Source organism: Brassica napus, chromosome A6, assembly GCF_020379485.1.
Source record: "Brassica napus cultivar Da-Ae chromosome A6, Da-Ae, whole genome shotgun sequence".
NCBI lineage: Eukaryota > Viridiplantae > Streptophyta > Magnoliopsida > Brassicales > Brassicaceae > Brassica > Brassica napus.
Window position 1 is genome coordinate 6,869,640 of NC_063439.1, and position 18,850 is coordinate 6,888,489.

At 38.3% G+C, this 18,850-nt stretch overlaps 4 protein-coding genes across 9 annotated transcripts; 3 read left to right on the top strand and 1 right to left on the bottom strand.

Annotated features, from left to right (window-relative positions):
• Window positions 1-476: 476 nt before the first annotated feature.
• On the top strand, window positions 477-1,754 carry LOC106351342 (glutathione S-transferase U26-like). Of its 2 annotated transcripts, XM_048782391.1 has the most exons (3): window positions 477-632; window positions 728-1,067; window positions 1,241-1,754. In XM_048782391.1, the coding sequence occupies exons 2-3, from the start codon at window positions 750-752 to the stop codon at window positions 1,583-1,585; spliced, it is 663 nt and encodes a 220-aa protein (XP_048638348.1). In that variant the 5' UTR covers window positions 477-632; window positions 728-749; the 3' UTR covers window positions 1,586-1,754. The 2 variants fall into 2 exon arrangements, with proteins under 2 accessions (XP_048638348.1, XP_013646604.2); XM_013791150.3 differs by having other exon boundaries at window positions 540-1,067.
• A 3,445-nt stretch (window positions 1,755-5,199) lies between these two features.
• On the top strand, window positions 5,200-6,514 carry LOC106346706 (CASP-like protein 2A1). 2 transcript variants are annotated; one of them, XM_013786118.3, is made up of 3 exons: window positions 5,200-5,535; window positions 5,835-5,955; window positions 6,049-6,514. In XM_013786118.3, the coding sequence occupies exons 1-3, from the start codon at window positions 5,318-5,320 to the stop codon at window positions 6,322-6,324; spliced, it is 615 nt and encodes a 204-aa protein (XP_013641572.1). In that variant the 5' UTR covers window positions 5,200-5,317; the 3' UTR covers window positions 6,325-6,514. The 2 variants fall into 2 exon arrangements, with proteins under 2 accessions (XP_013641572.1, XP_013641573.1); XM_013786119.3 differs by having other exon boundaries at window positions 5,241-5,535; window positions 5,867-5,955.
• Window positions 6,515-7,089: 575 nt separating this feature from the next.
• LOC106346705 lies at window positions 7,090-11,429 on the bottom strand. Of its 4 annotated transcripts, none has more exons than XM_013786117.3 (7): window positions 11,160-11,429; window positions 10,805-10,970; window positions 10,293-10,419; window positions 9,718-10,064; window positions 7,854-9,621; window positions 7,491-7,741; window positions 7,090-7,411 (listed from the first exon to the last, which is right to left on the bottom strand). In XM_013786117.3, the coding sequence occupies exons 1-7, from the start codon at window positions 11,309-11,311 to the stop codon at window positions 7,340-7,342; spliced, it is 2,883 nt and encodes a 960-aa protein (XP_013641571.2). In that variant the 5' UTR covers window positions 11,312-11,429; the 3' UTR covers window positions 7,090-7,339. The 4 variants fall into 4 exon arrangements, with proteins under 4 accessions (XP_013641571.2, XP_013641570.2, XP_013641569.2 ...); XM_013786116.3 differs by having other exon boundaries at window positions 9,718-10,067; window positions 11,160-11,428; XM_013786115.3 differs by having other exon boundaries at window positions 10,805-10,985; window positions 11,160-11,428.
• A 235-nt stretch (window positions 11,430-11,664) lies between these two features.
• Window positions 11,665-16,781, top strand: LOC106346704 (translation initiation factor IF-2, chloroplastic-like). The gene is made up of 12 exons (XM_013786113.3): window positions 11,665-13,523; window positions 13,640-13,672; window positions 13,926-14,039; window positions 14,191-14,340; window positions 14,435-14,533; window positions 14,623-14,685; window positions 14,940-15,095; window positions 15,196-15,261; window positions 15,375-15,611; window positions 15,693-15,968; window positions 16,125-16,313; window positions 16,416-16,781. The coding sequence occupies exons 1-12, from the start codon at window positions 11,985-11,987 to the stop codon at window positions 16,569-16,571; spliced, it is 3,078 nt and encodes a 1,025-aa protein (XP_013641567.1). The 5' UTR covers window positions 11,665-11,984; the 3' UTR covers window positions 16,572-16,781.
• The last annotated feature ends 2,069 nt before the right edge of the window (window positions 16,782-18,850 follow it).

Below are 18,850 nucleotides of genomic sequence, written 5' to 3' on the forward strand. Positions count from 1 at the left end.
CCGAAGGAATGGTTTAGTTGATCGTATATTCATATTAGAGCAAGTCCACCAATAATCTTTAGTTGGAGTCCTTAAAAAAAATTATTATAAAATTATATGGAGTTTACGATTTTTAGGTTTTTGTGCAAGTTGGTGCTCTTAAATTCTTTTGCCAAGAATTCAATTCCGTGGAATCTGTTAATTATTCGCGGGCTCAACTGATATATGATGGTTCGTGATCAGTTAGATTTTTTTTTAATCCAAAAAAAAATAGTTAAAAAAATAGAAAAACACTTTTTTTAAAGATTTTAATGGGAGTACACGGACCGTGATGATCTTATAAGTCAAACTTTGTAGCCTTGCTTTATGCAAATAGGGCACTTTCTAAGATTAAAAATACGTACAATACTACTTTAATTTTAAAAACTCTTCAATAATATAGTGTGATCTGAATCGTAATGTTATTTGACATTTAATGTAAGAAATAATTAAGTCATGGCGTAAACGTGAACAACATAGTCCACATATTCTATAAGGATTTTATAATTTAGAAACAGAATACTAAAAGATAATCATGTCATGTTACGTTTAGCGCTAAACTAGGAAACCCTTATTTCGTGGTCGGGGATACTATAATATAAAAAAACTAGAAGGTACTAAACTACTAATCTCATATCTTCATTCTAAATTTTCAAGAAAGATAATAATAGTAAGTGGGTATAGTTAAAAACAGTTTGTGTTCAAACAGAGCTAAACTGGATCTCAAAAAAATGGCCGACGAAGTGATTCTTCTTGATTATTGGCCAAGCATGTTCGGGATGGGGACGACGAAGATAGCTTTGGCTGAGAAAGGAGTGGCGTATGAGTACAAGGAGACAGACCCTAGGGCGAAGACATCTTCGCTCATCGAGACGAATCCAATTCACAAGAAGATTCCGGTTCTCATCCACAAAGGTAAACAGATCTGTGAACCTCTTATCCAGCTCGAGTACATCGACGAGGTTTGGTCCGATACATATCCTATCCTCCCTTCTGATCCTTACCAGAAAGCTCAAGCTAGATTCTGGGGTGCTTTCATCGACAAAAAGGTCAAAACTCCTCCTTCGATATTGATCTTTTAATATTCTTTTGATCACTTTGAATTAAATATATAAGTACTCAAAAAAAAAATATATATATATATATATATATATATAAGTACTCGTATCATCCAACAGTTTCTAATGATCTATGACTTTGATGTTGTGTCGTGTGTGTTCAGTTTTACGACCCATCATGGAAAGTATGGGGAACAACGGGGGAAGAACAAGTTACAGCCAAAAAAGAATTGCTTGAACATTTCAAGACACTTGAAACGGAGCTTGGAGACAAAACTTACTATGGTGGGGATGTCTTCGGATTCGTAGACATTGCACTGATGGGATATTACAGCTGGTTCAAAGCCATTGAGAAGTTTGGTGAGTTCAGTATCGAAGCAGAGTTCCCAAAATTGACTCAGTGGACCAAGAGGTGTTTAGAGAGAGAGAGCGTGGTTATGTCAATAGCTGATTCTGACAAGATTGTCGAGTATGCTTATGTCCTCAGAAGGAAATTGCGAGCTGAGTAGATCTTTGTCATGTTGTCGAAATGAGTCTGAACACATAAGGAAAAAGATGGTTTGATATCAAGAAGACTGTTATGTTCTGTTTTATGTGAAATTTGTATTTTCTTTTGTTTTTTAATACTTTCTAGTTTCTAAAGTAGGATTATCCATAATAAAAATGTTTGTTTCCTCTTTTACGCTTAGTATCCTCTGAAATGATTAAATCAAGAAAACCAATTTGAAAAATATAATGGTGTTTATAAAGATTTTAGTGGTTAAAACACTACAAGAAAACATCGACATACTGAGGGAAAATATCGTCGGTATGTCGTCGGAATAACGCTATTCCGACGACATACCGACAAAAAAAGTCCTCGGAAATAACTCCTCGGAATTTCATTTTTCCTCAGAAATTCCTCGGAAATTTCCGACGGAATTCCGAGGAAACGAATTTCCGAGGAAATTCCGAGGACCACATGTTCGTCGGAATTTCCTCGGAATATTCCGAGGAAGATGTCGTCGGAATATCCCGAGGGATACACTTCCTCGGAATATTTCCAAAATTAAAAAAAAAATATAAATTTATTTTTTTAAATTGAAATTCGAAAATATAAAATTAAAATTGAAATAGAAAATATATTTAAAATACAAAAAAATAAAATAGTTTTTATAAATAAAAAAAATGTTTTATAAATACAAAATTAGTTATAATAAATATAAATATTTTTATAAATATGAAATCATCTTTTTATAAATACAAAATAGTTTTTATAAATACAAAAAAAACTAAAATAGTTTTTATAAATAAAAAAATGTTTTATAAATACAAAATTAGTTATAATAAATATAAATATTTTTATAAATATGAAATCATCTTTTTATAAATACAAAATAGTTTTTATAAATACAAAAAATAATAAAATAGTGTTTATAAATCAAAAAAATGTTTTATAAATACAAAATTAGTTTTAATAAATATAAATATTTTTATAAATATGAAATCATCTTTTTATAAATACAAAATAGTTTTTATAAATACAAAAAATAATAAAATAGTGTTTATAATAAAAAAAATGTTTTATAAATACAAAATTAGTTTTAATAAATATAAAATAGTATAAAAATTAAAAAATAGTTTAAATAAATCACAAAAACAGTTAATAATTACAAAAAATAGTTTTAAAAATATTTAAAATGTTAAATAATTACAAAAAATAGTTTTCATAATATTAAAAATGTTTAATAAATATAGAAATTTATATTTTTTATATAAAATACATAAAACGTTTTATAACCACAAAAAAAATTTTAAATATTATATATATGATTTTTAATCTTAAAAAAGTTTTATAGATTTTAAAATGTTTAATAAATATATAAATGAATTTAAAATGCAAAAAATAGATTTTATATACAAAAAACGTTTTCAATATATATATAATTACAAATTCGATTTTTATAACCACAAAATTAATAAAAACTAAAAAAAAAAATTCAAATCAAGTGATACAAATCAAATCTACCATTCACCCTAACAAAATCTATAAATCTACCATTCACCCTAACAAAATCTATAAATCTCATTCCAAAATCATCAAATCTACTTAAAAACCATACAAATCTAACCTAAAAGAGTGGGATAGGGTTCATACATGAGGATTAGGGTGGAAATCGCGAGGGAGAAGAGAGAAAGCGCCGCAAATCGCAAGGGAGAAGAGAGGAGTCGACGAAATCGCAGGAGAAAGAGAGATTGCGGCGGAGAGAAATGGGGAAGAAGGTCGGGCTCGACCTAATAAAATGAGGGGTCCGACGGAAATTATCCGTCGGAATTTCCTCGGAAATATTTACTATATCCGTCGGAATTTCCTCGGAAATCATTAATTCAATTTTCGCGAAATATTTGGCGGCTTGGTTTACCCGGTTAAATGAAAATATTCCGAGGAACCAGGTTTCCTCGGAATTTCCTCGGAATTTACCGAGAAAATTCCGAGGAACCAGGGTTTGGGGTTTCAAAACATCGATTATTTTCGCCGTATTTCATTTCTTATACAATTATAATGCATACTATTGAGGATTCTTTGTATAGATGATCATAAACCATGAAATAACAAAATTTCAAAAATAATTGTAAGTATTCTCTTTACCGTTTGTTAAAGTGTATAAGTGCTTCTCTTATGTTGTGTGGTTTTCGTTCATGCAATCGTAAAAGTGTTTGTTATTGGGTAAAACACCAAAGTTTGACTTCATAATCTGGTTAAGACACTTAATGAAGGTTATATACGTGTTATTCAATCCGTAAAACGTTGTTTTCGGTTTAAAACCCCAAGTTCCTCGGAATTTCCTCGGAATTTTCCGAGGGAATTCCGAGGAAAACTCTATCGTCGTCGGAATTTCCTCGGAAAATTCCGAGGAAATTCCGAGGAAATTCCGAGGAAAAGGAATGTATAATCAAATCCCTAAATCGACAAGATCTATTCCGAGGAAATTCCGAGGAAAACCTTTCTGCCCTCGGAATTTCCTCGGAATTTTTAAAATCCCCCCAACGGCTCTCTAACGTGTATAATATTTCCTCGGAATTCATCGGTTTTTTCCTAGGAATACTATTTTCCTCGGTATTCCGTCGGAATATTCCGACGAACTGAATTTTCCTCGGTATTCCGTCGGAATATTCCGACGAACTGAATTTTCCTCGGAATTCCGTCAGTATATTCCGAGGAAATTCCGAGGAAGCCAAATTTTGTGTTTCCTCGGAATTGCCTCGGAAATTCCTCGGTATATTCCGAGGAATTCATTTTCCGTCGGAACGTCCGTCAGAATACCGCTGTTTTCTTGTAGTGAAAATTGTGGGAAATAGTAAATAACAGAAAATAATGTATTGGTAACTAAAATCTGATATGTTTTTTTAATAGATGTGACTAAAATCTTTTTGAAATAGCGGAAATCTGATATTGTATTTAGCTATCAGAATAATAACGGAAAATAATACGCTGGCAACTAAAATCTTTTCGAAATGGATGGAGTAATATTCATATATTGTGATACAAAGAAAGAAAGCCTAGACGGAGTATGTCTTTATGCCCAACAACATAATGGATATGGCTTTATGCTTATGAAATTTTACAGCCAATTAAGAGTATTCATTAATCCACCAAAAATTCATCGTGGAATATAATTCAAAGTTAGCTGCTTTTATTAAATCAGCTAACCATGTGATCATATAAAACATAGCAACACTACGACCCTATTTAATTTGTTCTCTGCAAAGAAACAACTAACTTTGGATCTATGTCGGTCACGAGATTGGAGCAGCTTCTAATTTCAGTATCCTATAAACATGGTTTATATTTTTGTAAACATAAACGAAGAAATATTTGCTTCAAAGTTCAAACCTAGGGTTGGTGATTTTCTAGCTTGAGTCCATCGTAAGAAAGTATGATACAAAGTTGTAAAACTAATTATAGAGCTTTACAAATTAATTTATACAGTCTAGCTAGATCATAGTGGACCTATGAATGTTCACATTTGTAGCGTTGTTGTCAATTTAGAAACCCCTTAAATGTTTCTCCTAGGGAAATGCGAGGAGTGTCAATGAATATCGAAATTAAATGCTTTCACCAACCCTATCGATCCAACACTTGCTTTTTATTTAATATCACACATTAAAATCACCACCACTTGTTTATAACCAACCACATTTTCCCCTCAAGCAACCATAACAAGAACTAGAGAGAGGAAAAATCAAAGAAATTTAAGAAAATGGAGAAGATTGATGATCATCTCAAGCCTAGCCACAGTGTTTCCGCTGGTGCTGCGACAGAGAAGTGGGAGGAGGTTAGTACTGGTATCCGAACCGCCGAGACAATGCTCCGGTTAGCTCCGGTGGGTCTTTGTGTTGCGGCGCTTGTTATCATGCTTAAAGACTCTCAGACTAATGAGTACGGCGAAGTTTCTTACTCCAACCTCACAGCGTTCAGGTATCTTCTCCATGCTTAGATATATTATATATAGTTATGTTAGAGTGACATCTTCTTGCTTATTATATACCATTAGAGTTTGTGAGATGATGTACCTAATGTCATAGGAAACAAGATAATCGCTGTAGTTCCAACAGATTGACTCTACATACGTGTATACATGTGCATATTACATCTATTTATATTTTTGGAAGACTAATCAGAACCCTAATATGTACATAATTATTAATTATTTTGGACCAGTAAAACCAAAGGAAAAAAGTAACTATTAGGAGTGGTAATAATGAGCTTACAATTAGGTACTTGGTGCACGCAAATGGAATATGTGCAGGCTACTCTCTTCTCTCAGCAGCCATTGCAGCCATGCCTGGTTCTTCTTCCACTATGCCTCGTGTTTGGACCTTCTTCTGTCTCGACCAGGTCTCATATTAGTTCTTGATACATTCGGTTTTATTTATTAAACCATCCGTTAATAAAACTAGTTAAACTAATTTCATAACATGGTTCTGTCAGATTCTGACCTACGTGGTTCTTGCTGCTGGAGCTGTGTCTACTGAAGTTCTGTACTTAGCCTACAAAGGAGACGATGCCATTACGTGGAGCGATGCGTGCAGTTCATTTGGCAGTTTCTGCCATAAAGCCACTGCTTCTGTTATAATCACATTCGTTGTGGTTTGCTTTTATGTCGTTCTCTCTCTTATCTCCTCTTATAAGCTCTTTACTCGCTTTGATCCTCCAGCCACCGTTGACTCCAACAAAAACGTCGAAGTTGCTGTCTTTGGAAGTTGATCCGTAGCTTTCTTTATTTAAGACATCTCTAATTTGTCGTGTTTACAATGTCTCTACTGTCTTTAATAACTTTTATCAAGAATATAATGCTTGTAATCTGATGTTCATTTTCGCGTGCTTGCTTTTTCCTATTTACCATTCCTTGCAGATGTTTAGACATGAGAATTATATGAATATGAATGGTGATCAAGGAACGGCCAGGAATAATACATTCTCTAACATTTCAAAAAAAAATCATCATTCACAAAGAATAATAATTCTTTTTCATTCTTTTTTTTGTAGAAAATTAAAAAACAAATTATTCTTTGTCAAATTTGATGAGGAACAACCATTTATATTCATTCCTGCTATTTTATTCCTTTTTTATTCATTTCTCTTATTTCTTGAAGGATCACCAGTCAGACCCTTACAAAATTACCGGAGAAATAAAAAACTCTTGCAACCTCGACATAACGTTTGAGGGTACTCGTTAACTTAGTAACTAGAACAAATCCAACCTAAAGTTGTTGATTAGGACTAGAATAAGGATTATGATGAAGCCAGATCAAGCAGGAAGAAAAACATTTAGTCACCATTAATGGTATAAAATGAAAATCATTAAAAAAAAACAAGTAATGGGAGAAATGAAAATTTTTACGGGGTATTGTAGTTAATTACAAAACAACGGTTCAAGGCACCCATTATCTTGTAAATTGATATGGATCCAACCAGAGTTGTTGATCAGATTTCAGAATGATGATAAACAGGATCAAGCAGGGAGAAACATAACTAGAAACAAGAATTAAATATAAGATTATTGAGTATATCATCCTCTCACCTCTGTTTAGGTATCTGTAACTTTACTACACAAACTTAAAAACACAGGTTGCAATTCAAGAGATTATGCAGAGTTCTTACTGCCACGAGATAAACCCAAGCTAAAGAACCTAACCAGTGATCACACTGGTCTATATATCGAGATTTTTTTTTTTTTTTTTTTTTTTTTTTTTGCAATAGTACCTCGCAAGTAAATTTATTATTTTTTCCCATGTCTGCTGATGAAAGAGTGGCGTTTCAAGAGCTTCTGGGAAGGCGTTCGGTGATCATCCTACATACAAGACAATTTAAGCCAAGAAGTGTCAATTTCCAGATCATCTGATTAAAGGAAAGGGAAGTTGTTGCAAAACCTTGCAGAGAGATGCAGCTGATTCTGATTCCATTGGCTGGATTTGAGCATTCTCGAGTGACTGGAACGAATCAAGGGCATCAATAGTTAATTGCCATCCACAAAGCGCCTCAGCGATACTTGAAGAGCTCGAGCTGTTGCTGCTACATCCAGCAGCTGCCACATTTTCATTTACCCAAGGGCAGTAGCAGTTGTGATACTTTATTGGATCAAACTCCACAATTTCATCGTTGCTATCTCCGTTCGGAGGCCCTGAAAATGAATCAGTATATGCTTTTATACTTATCATACTACTCTCTTTCAAAGTGATGAAGTTTGCATCAGTAGAGTTTAATAAACCAAAAGGAATAAAATTTATACAGACCTTGGTCATTGGCAGTGTAACTTGATCCAGGGAGTGCAAAGCCGGCGTTGAGCGGAGACTCGTTCCACGTCTGGGTCACTTCTTCTTTAGATGCTTCAAAACCAGAACACACAATGGCATTGCACGACAATGATGGGTGAACACTATCTTCGTTCATCAACGCATTTACGTTGCTCATCTTTTCGCCGCTTTCAACAGACTCAGCCTTCAATGAATCAACGATTTTAGAGCCACTGTCCGCCCTTGCAACGGACTGAGACACCCTATCCTGAATATCCCCGAGCCTACCTTCCCGGTCCATTTCTTCAGGAACAAAATCATCAGTAACGCCTTGGTCCGGTGCAAACTCACCGCTTTGTCCTAGATTTTCTATGACTTCCGCAACAGGTTCCATGTCCCCAACAACGCTATCTCCCCTATGGACTGAAAGGTCAGCTCCGTGGATCTCTGCTTCGTGACTTGCACCCATTCCGACACTACCCCCACTGACGCCTATACTCGGTCCATCTCTTCCCTGAGCGGTGACAGTTTCTGTGTTCATTACTTCCTCGCCGTCATTTATGCTGCTAATGCCTGCTTCAGCGTTAGACCGAACCGGAGCTGGTTGGAAGCATGCACTCTGCTGAGCTTGATTGCTGAAATTCAGTTCAGAAGGATCGGCACTTTGACCTGTCGCCGCAGGGGGATAATTTACGTCATCAAAATCCCCTGGTTGGTTTTCCACACTTTCCATAGAATCATCATTGGCACTGTGGCAAATTGTATCCATCGCAATGACAGAGGAAGCACGTGCGGAGTCTCTGGCACCTGGGAAAGCCATAGCTTGTTCATTGCCTTCACTAAATGGGTCACTTCTATTTACTTCCCTCTCGTTTTCAGCATCTACTGAGTGACTTGGCCCACCCACTGATAACTCTCTCCCATAAGAGGGAAGATAAGTTTCATGCACTTCAGAGCCTCGGCTACGCTTTGAAGGCCCTGCTGAATCGTCATTAACCTCATCACCATCACGGTCAACAACAGTCCCTTCAACACTGTCTGTATGTTGTACCCGTAGATAAGGCCTATCAGCCGTGCTTCCACCATCCTCCAGGTTCCGCTTACGAGTACTTGGCCCTCGTGACTCATACGAAGCAGCACGGTCCCCAACCTCACTTCCTGATGGCTGCCTTAGCAGAATTTCCTTTCCTCTATCGCTAAATTGGTAATTATCACGTGTCACAGACATGTTCAGCTGCGCAGAGGATGATGCCCCAGCTGCAGTTTGATAGAAGCTTATACCTGCGTTTGATGCTATTCTCCTCTTAACTGATGTTTCAGCCTCGTCAGCATCTTCGTTTTGCTGCTGCTCCATGCCTTCATTAGCAAACCACCCATTGATTCCACTTGTTGCACTATTGCCACGTGTCAGTGCCGTTTTCTTGCTTGTTTCGGGAAGATTAGCATTGATAGGCGCAAGTGGAACTGGCCGAGAAGTGGTCAGGAAATCCCAAATTCTGATGGTTACACCACATAAACTACAATCCAACAAAGGTGATCTTGATTCTGATTTATATTCTGGACCCAAAACTTCATAGTTTCCAGAGGCTTTTCGGGATGAAGCCGATAACTGTTTCCTGCTTGGACCAGGATCTTGAAAACGACTTTGATTTCTAGATGGGCCTGAAGGGCACCCATTTCTAGCTGATTGGGCCGAGTGTTCTTCACAATCTTGGATGTTTGGAAGCCATCTAGGCTCCCATCCACATAGGCTTATCAGCTTTTGAGCCTACATGTTCATGAACTCAAATTAGAAACACAGTAGCCTATGGCTAGCAAGCGTGAAGTTTCGCAAATTTAAAGTCACATGTTCATGAGTTCTTACGCGAGAGTAATTACTGAGAGCCTCTTGTTTGGACGTTTCTGCGGCTAAGATATTATCCATTCTTAAACTGGGATCATCATGGGCATAGACTTGGGGCTGTGCCAAAAGGCGGTCAATTTGCAGTCGTCTTGAAGCACGCATCTGGTCAATTGCAGACACCGAAACGATGGGAAGAGAATAGAACTGTAGGAGCCCATCACAACGATCCTTGTAACCTCCAATCAAGGCTGATGGAGGAGTTGGAGGAAACTGAACTAAGCTTTCTGGACAGCAATTTCCTATCCAAGGACAAGAACCCTCATGTGCGTCATCAAGCTTCTTGGAGAATTCTTCCTTGCTGCTATCAGCTGCTATCAAAAGATAGACAAGGAATATCAAACGTTAACAGCATATAAGGCGAAGCTGCATATTTCATGTCTAATAATCTTTCTTACTTGAGAAAAGAAATCACAGCGACAGAGACTACGACCCAAACAAAAACTCTTTTTCATTGGTAGAAGTTGGTTATTGATCAAAATTCGTGAGCAGTTGGAAAGAAAAAGAAGTTCAGTTTGGTAACAATAACAAGAATTGACCTTGGGGATGATTTAACTGATGCTGTGGGGGAGAGTAATGCAGACTGGATCCACAGTATTCGCATTGAATTTTGTCCAGGTCAATACTTACCCATCCTTTCTGAGCACAAGCCAAAGAACTAGCCGTCTGTAAACAAAAACATACCACGACAAGACAAATGTTAATCAAACAACATCTCCTTCAACCCGTGCAAACTTGGAAGTTGGAACATATACCACAAGATACAGAAAGGACCATTCGAAAAGAAAAGAGAGAAAGAAGAAAACGTATATAACCTCACAAAATGAACCAACCTAAACTATTCTTCCTCATTTTTTAAATTCCCGTTTTATATGTAACGCATGCATCATTTTCATGACTTCTTATGTTTGACTTTTCAGCTCAAAGGCACATTAAATATACTGTTGGAACCGCAAAGAATCTACAGGCACTACAGATTTTGCCTGTTTCAAAAAGATCTAGTTTTGGTGAGCATGAACATACAAAGGAGAAAACATACAAAGACTCTTACTTTGGGTTTGCCAAGCCAATTACAAGGCTTGAAAGTGGCAAGGCGTCGAAGTAAATCCCCTCTATCCCAAGGCCTACACGAACGCCCCGAGGATCCAAGCCCGTGACCCGTCCAATCCACACTGCCAGCGTTCACCGGAACAGCAGGAGAAGATGCTCCCACAGAGCTATCAATAACATACCTTTATCAAGTTAAATCGAAGCACTACCAGAAAATGTAAAGATTCGAAATCGTTGCAAATTAAACAAATCTAGAAAACGAAAACCCTAGAAACGTCCAACAAACGAATCGAATTAAAATCAAAAATCACACAACAATTCATCACTTTAGGAACTCGATCTAGGACTTGGTTAACCTGGCGGCAGCAGTCTGAGGAGGAGAAGGCGATCTAGCGCGTCGGCGGAGACTGTCAACGGGAGCTGCAGAGGCGGAAGCGGAAGCCGAGGCTACACTGTTCCGGTTGCTTCTAGGGTTTACGTTTCGCGAACTCACATCGTCTTCCTTCATCCTTCTCCGCCAACAATACTCTCTCGTTTCTCTAAATCGGGGCTGCAAACACACAGTCGAGAAGAGAGAGAAAAGTCACAACAATCTCTCTCTCTCTCTCTACGTTATTTATTAATCGAATTTACTTTTTTGTTTAATGCTCTGTTTCTTATCGATAATGACGAAGTTGCCCTCCGTAGTACTCACGGCTAGAATAACGCCACGTGTGTCAGTTACGCAGCAGACGGTTATAAATGGGCTTTTTTATTATCGAGCCCAATAGCTTAACTTGATGTCTTCTCAGACAGAAAATCTAGTGGACCAGAATTTTTCGGACAAAACCTATCGAGAGAGGAAAAACCGAAAAAAGGATTTATTATGGTTTTTAATTTTTGTTTTTGTAAAAAATGGCCTTATCGGAAATCCGCGAAAATTTTCAGGCATAGAAGCAGCCACACCCACACAAGCTCAACTTCAAAGTTATCCCTCTCCTTCTTCCTCCTCCCTCCTTCACTTATCTCTTCTCTCTCTCTCTATCCAAATTGCTCATTGATTAGCTTCTGATATCGGATTATAATTCGTCGATTTCTTTTTGAACTTCGAAGTTGTCTTGGTCGATATCCGTTGGAATGAGATAAAGCTTCTGATGTTATTGTGAATTTTTGTTATTTCCTTGTTCTGTGTTGATTGAAAGATGACGTCGATGCTGGTTCTGGTCGGGACAGTGCCGTCGTTGGTTTCTCTGGTTAGTCCAGGAGGTGCTGGTGCTAGTGTTTCCGGAACTAGTTCGTCGTATGGATCGTACGCATTAGTAAAGAGGGTTTCTTTGTCAAGGAGAAGCGTCAAAGGAGGAAGTAAGAGATGGTTGTGTAGATATTCCGTTTCGTCTTCAGCTACTACTAGTACTACTGACTTCATCGCTGAGGCAAACAGCAACAGCAACTCAGTTTCTTCTATAGATTCTAACTCTTTTAAAGCAAGTAAAGAAGGGGATGATAGTAGCGAGATCGTGCTCAAGCAGGCTCCTAAACCTGTGTTGAAACCCCCTGTGGCAAGAGTGGAAAAGGGTGGTTCCGGGGCGAGTTCTTCTGCTCCTTGGAGTAAGGAGTTGTCAAACGGGGCTAAGTTTGATGGAGAAGATGAGAGGAATAAGGTTATTGAATCTCTTGGCGAAGTGTTGGATAAAGCCGAGAGTTTAGAGATTCCAAAACCGGTTAAGAAAGAAGGTGAACCGTCACAGCCTCGTGCCAACACTAGTGACTCCAAAAACGGAACCTTTGCGAGTGGTGGAGGGACAAGGAAGACTAAAACTATGAAGAGCGTGTGGCGTAAGGGAGATGCTGTTGCAGCTGTGGAAAAAGTTGTTAAGCAAGAACCTAAAATTGATAGTAGGGGACCACCTCAGCCACCTTTAAGACCTCAACCACCTTTAAGACCCCAGCCACAGCTTCAAGGGAGGCCTATGGTAGCTCCACCACCTGTAAAGAAACCCATTTTAAAAGATCTTGGTATGTCATCAAAACCGTCAGGTCCCATCTTGAAAGACGTTGGTATGGCAACAAAGCCTCCAGTTTCCGAAGAGGTTGTTGATTCCAGCAACAAAAGTAAAGAGAGGAAGCCTATATTGGTTGATAAGTTTGCTTCCAAGAAAAAAAGTGCTGACCCTGCAGCCTCTCAGGCTGTGTTAGCTCCTACTAAGCCTGGAAAAGGTCCTCCTTCTAGCAAGTTCAGAGTTGAGCACCGTAATAAAAGAAACGCATCAGCTAATCCAAGGCGAAGAATGGCTGCTCAAGACGACGCGGACGAAGATGCATCGGAGTTGAATGTGTCCATTCCTGGATCAGGTAGGAAAGGGAGGAAGTGGAGTAAAGCTAGTAGGAAGGCTGCGAGACTCCAGGCTGCGAGAGACGCTGCGCCTGTTAAAGCTGAGATCTTAGAGGTTGAGGAAGAAGGCATGTCTATAGAGGATTTGGCTTACAACTTGGCCATTGGTGAAGGTGACATCCTTGGTTATCTGTATTCGAAAGGGATTAGACCTGATGGTGTGCAGACTTTGGATAGGGAGATGGTGAGGATGATTTGTAGAGATTATGATGTTGAGGTCCTTGATGCTGATTCAGTTCAAGTTGAAGAAATGGCAAAGAAGAAGGAGATTTTTGATGAAGAAGATTTGGACAAGTTAGAAGATAGGCCTCCTGTCATTACTATTATGGGTCATGTCGACCACGGAAAGGTAGCCACAGTTTGCTCTAACCCTTTTCTTTTCTCACTTCTTACATGGATATGCAGACTCCTTTCTAAAGCAACATGTTTGTCCTAATGCATTTCCTAAATTTATCTATTTTGCAGACTACTCTTCTGGACTATATCAGAAAAAGCAAGGTATGAAACCTCTTTATGTAGTAGTTTAGCTGTCCAACATAACTCTGATTTGCCTTTTGGTTTCAAGAGAAATTTTATTGTGTCCTCTTCGGTTTTATAGTAATTAATATGTTGAGTATAAACACATTAGCATGAGTGTTTACATATCTGCTTTATTATCTGAAATATTTTTTGTCTTTATTCATTGGCTTATTGTGAAGGTTAGTACTAGATAGTTGTTTCAGCTAATGTCTCTTCTCTGGATATCTGCCAGGTTGCAGCTTCAGAAGCAGGGGGAATTACACAAGGAATTGGTGCATATAAGGTTTCAGTTCCTGTTGATGGGAAGGTTCAGTCATGCGTTTTCCTTGATACTCCTGGGCACGAGGTAGATCCTTTTTCTTGCAACTTGAATCTTCACTCGTTCATTACTGATGCTAAAATTTTCATTGATCATACTTCCTTAGCTTTTGACTATCTCACATCTATAGCTGCGCATACCATAAATTTGCTTATCTAACTTTTAAGAACTCATCTAGGCATTTGGTGCAATGAGAGCTCGCGGAGCACGGGTCACTGACATTGCAATCGTTGTGGTTGCTGCTGATGATGGAATCCGTCCTCAAACAAATGAAGCAATAGCTCACGCAAAGGCTGCTGGTGTCCCTATAGTCATAGCTATTAATAAGGTATAGGTCCATGTAGTACCCAGAGTACTGCTTGGTCATTCTACTTTACCATTATACGTAGTTTCTCTCATTCTGAGTCCTTTTCCTGTTTCAGATAGATAAAGACGGAGCTAGTCCAGAGAGAGTGATGCAAGAGCTTTCTTCAATTGGTTTGATGCCTGAAGATTGGGGCGGTGATGTTCCAATGGTTCAGGTTGGAATACAAACTCTCATCGCATATATGTTTCAAGCTCTATGTATTCCATGGGGTCTCATATCATGCCCCATATTTGCCTTTAACAGATCAGTGCGTTGAAAGGGGAGAATATTGATGATTTGTTGGAAACTGTCATGCTCGTTGCTGAGGTTAGTTTGTTATTCATCCCATGATAACTTGTTTGCTTGATATTTTATTTTTGCTTCTTCTCTTTTTTTGTAGAGGCAAAATAGTCTTAAGTTGATGTGATCACTTTTCTTAAAGTTGATTCCTCCTAATTTTGTTTGCTTCTTGGAAGCATGATATAGTGGCTACAAAATGACTCGCATACTTTCTCCAAAATGGGCTCAAAATCTTCTCGTTAGCTTATGTTTGTGAGCTGACGGTGTTTTGGTTGTTTCAGCTGCAAGAGTTAAAAGCAAATCCACACAGAAATGCCAAGGGAATTGTTATTGAGGCTGGACTTGATAAAGCGAAAGGACCATTTGCAACATTCATTGTTCAGAAGGGAACTTTGAAAAGAGGGGATGTTGTTGTTTGTGGAGAAGCTTTCGGAAAGGTCTATCCAAAATTTAGTATTCTCCACAATCCACACTGTGCAGTTAGTATAAAATGGCTAGGAACTTACCTTGCCTTGGTCTTGCTCTTTCTATGTTCAGGTACGAGCTTTATTTGATCACAGTGGGGAACGAGTTGATGAAGCTGGACCCTCCATACCTGTACAGGTTTGTTGTTTCTTAATCTTCCTTTAAAGTCATTAACAACATTAAATACATGTTTATTTTCTCATGTATTAATTGATTTAGATATTATCTGAGGATCTTTATTAAAATTGTAGGTGATTGGTTTAAACAATGTACCCATTGCTGGTGATGAATTTGAGATAGTCTCTTCCCTTGATGTGGCGCGTGAGATGGCAGAGGCACGTGCAGTATCACTACGAGATGAAAGAATATCTGCAAAGGCTGGGGATGGAAAAGTCACGCTTTCATCCTTAGCTTCTGCTGTATCAGCCAAAAAAATGTCAGGCTTAGATTTGCATCAGCTTAATATCATCTTGAAGGTCGATGTACAGGTAAGGAGCCAGCATGATCATTAGGTTTAATCATAGTCTTAAAATATTCATGCTGATGAAAATCACCAATGTGAATACTAGGGATCCATTGAAGCTGTAAGACAAGCTCTGCAAGTGCTTCCTCAAGAGAATGTGACATTGAAGTTTCTGCTACAAGCGACAGGGGACGTGAGCAACAGTGATGTTGATCTAGCGTCAGCGAGTGAAGCCATCATTTTTGGATTTAATGTCAAAGCATCTGGCTCCGTTAAAAAAGCTGCAGAAAACAAAGGTGTTGAAATCCGACTGTACAGAGTTATCTATGAGCTTATTGACGATGTACGAAACGCTATGGAAGGACTTCTTGAATCTGTTGAGGTTAGCATCAATTTCTTAAGCACTTCTCAACCGTTTTGTTGTTGTCTGAACTGATCAACATGCCTATTTAGAGTTACACATGATGAGATATCTTCTTTCCATTTGATAAGCCAATTTGGAGTTTTGAAAACTGAAGATTCATGTGGCTATTGATAGGAACAAATCCCAATAGGGTCAGCTGAAGTTAGAGCTACTTTCAGCAGTGGAAGCGGCCGTGTGGCTGGATGCATGGTGAATGAAGGCAAATTTGTCAAAGACTGTGGCATCAAGGTTATCCGGAAGGGTAAAACTGTCCATGTCGGTGTCCTTGATTCTCTAAAACGTGTCAAAGAAAATGTGAAAGAGGTAAACATTTTCCTTCCACCAATATCCATTTTACACGCAAATTGGACTTTTCGACTTGCCTACTTTGTCAATATCAATTTCTCTTTGTTTGTATTGTTTTAGGTGGGTGCTGGATTAGAATGCGGTATTGGTATGGATGACTATGATGATTGGATTGAAGGAGACACCATCGAGGCCTTCAACGCTGTTCAAAAGAGGAGAACGCTAGAAGAAGCATCTGCTTCAATGTCTGCTGCAATTGAAGAGGCTGGAGTTTGAGCTGTTATTTTAGTCATCAAAGAAAGCTCAAGCAAACATGGTGCAGCTTCGAGTCACACAACAGTTTGGTTGGTACATTGTTTGCATGGTCTCATGTTTGTATATGGCAAATGTTTCTACATTCAGTCGATTAATGTAGGGCCAAAAAAAAACAAAAGCAAAATGTGACAATGTTTTGTTGAAAAAGAAAATCAAAAAGGTAATTACTTATTTAAATATTTGTATAAAATCCTTCCTTTTAATTCAAGTTTTGTGTTCTATATTGACTTTCTTTTTAAAAATGTTTTTAATATTGGTTAATTGTGCTAGTAAAAATCTATAATATAATGAGGGAGTTTCTCTCCTCCTGAGGCGACACGTCAGCACTTTTTAAAGGGGCCGAATTTGTTTTCGTATAAAACTTATGTCGTCCTGGCTATATCAACTAAAGTCTACTTGGCCCAGTGGTATAACCCGCTCATAGTAAAGCTTGAGAATATGGGTTCGAATCCCCTGGCTTCCTTTTTAATTTTTTTTTACGTTGACGAGCAGTGGGCCTCGCGTATATTTCTCTGGGCCCAAACTTCTTTCACGACCCCTAGGGTTTCATTTTACTAGCAGAATGTTCTTCGACACAGAGACACTGCCTCATCTGGCGATACGAGTTCCGTAACTCATCTCATTAACGCACAATTACACCGCCGCTGATACGATTTGGCTCCTTCTAACGCTTCTTCAGTCTCCATTATATAGCTGCTTCCAAGGTTAGCTCTCGGTTGCTCCTGACTTTTCTCTCTGCTTAGCTCTGTAACGCCCTATCCGACAATGACTACTGTAGTTTCTCCGGTCGCTAACGCCGTCGTCGCCCGATCCACATTCAACTCTCTCCGTCTCGGACGAACTTCTCAGTTCGTTGTTGGTCGTTTGCATTTTTAAATTTCCGAACCTCTTATATTTTATTTTCTTTGTAAGGCTCACATTGTTGGTGTCCTCCAACGAAATGAATGGTGGTTTGTTTCTTGCACCAGTTGCAGCCGGAAGATTACAGAATCCGACACTTTATTCCGTTGCAACAGATGTGTTTCTGCCAACGTGACCGGAGTCATCAGGTATGAACTGTTATTCTCGATCCATTTTTAAAGTACCAACCTAATCATATATATCTGCTAACAGTTTGACGTCCTCTCTATCCAAGTTCCGTAACTAGCTGTTGATGATGGAAAGGACAGTGCCACTTTTGTCGTCTTCATCAGAGAGATGACAAAACTCATCAAGAAATAGGCAAGCAAGTCTGGCTCTTGAGGAGGTACGTTTCCCCTTCCCATTCTATCAAATTTTGTATATAATTGTTCCTCTTACTCTAAACCCCCCAAACGCCAAACATAATTCAGATGAGTAGCAGTGAGGATATGGAGGTACCAAAATGTCTATCTGGCAATGAACATGTTTCTCAGCTACGTATAACTCCCACCGTACGCTCACCGTCTCAGCAATCATTGAAGATCTCTTACTTAGCACTTAGGCAGAGAGGTGAGGTAATCTATGTATCCACAGTTTTTAAAATTGCTTCTGTAAATTAACACACATGTTAAACTATATATTTCTTAGAGTGGCAGCAGCAACCCAGCTCCAGTCGTGGGTATGGAATCTGGACAAGCAACATGGGTGATGCGCCAAACATTTCACCGGAGGTTGCTGTAGCAAGTCTGCCAGCTTCTCTAGGCGACGAAACACCTGCAAACGTCCCGTGAGTGATTGTCGCAGGGCCATGTAACGTCAACCCCACTTAGCTTTCGTCTCATTTCAATTTTCTGTTTCCATATGTTTTTCCTATTTTTAACTTTGGTTAAGCTTTGATTTTCTGTAAACTATCTCTTACTGGTGTAAGAATTACTATTACTTTAAAGTGACCATTGACGTGTCTTTGCTTATATTCAAATAGTCGGTTTAATGTCTCGAAAAATTAATCGTCGTAGAATCGGTTTAATGACTTAAAAAAACTAATTGTCTTATAATCGGTTTAATGTACTCGAGAAAACTAATTGTCTTAGGATAAGCTTAGTCTACAAATAACAAAACAACTATTGGAATATAAGCAAAGACACGTCAATGGTCATACTAATTGTCAACTTGCAAAAAAATACATTAATAACAAACCATTAAACTCTACAATCAAAACGCTACTCCAAGACTTTGACATACGATCTAATCGTCACAGACCTACAAGGAACTAATTGACCACCAACTACAAAACTGGAAAACAATATATGCACACCAACTACAAAACTGGAAAACAATAC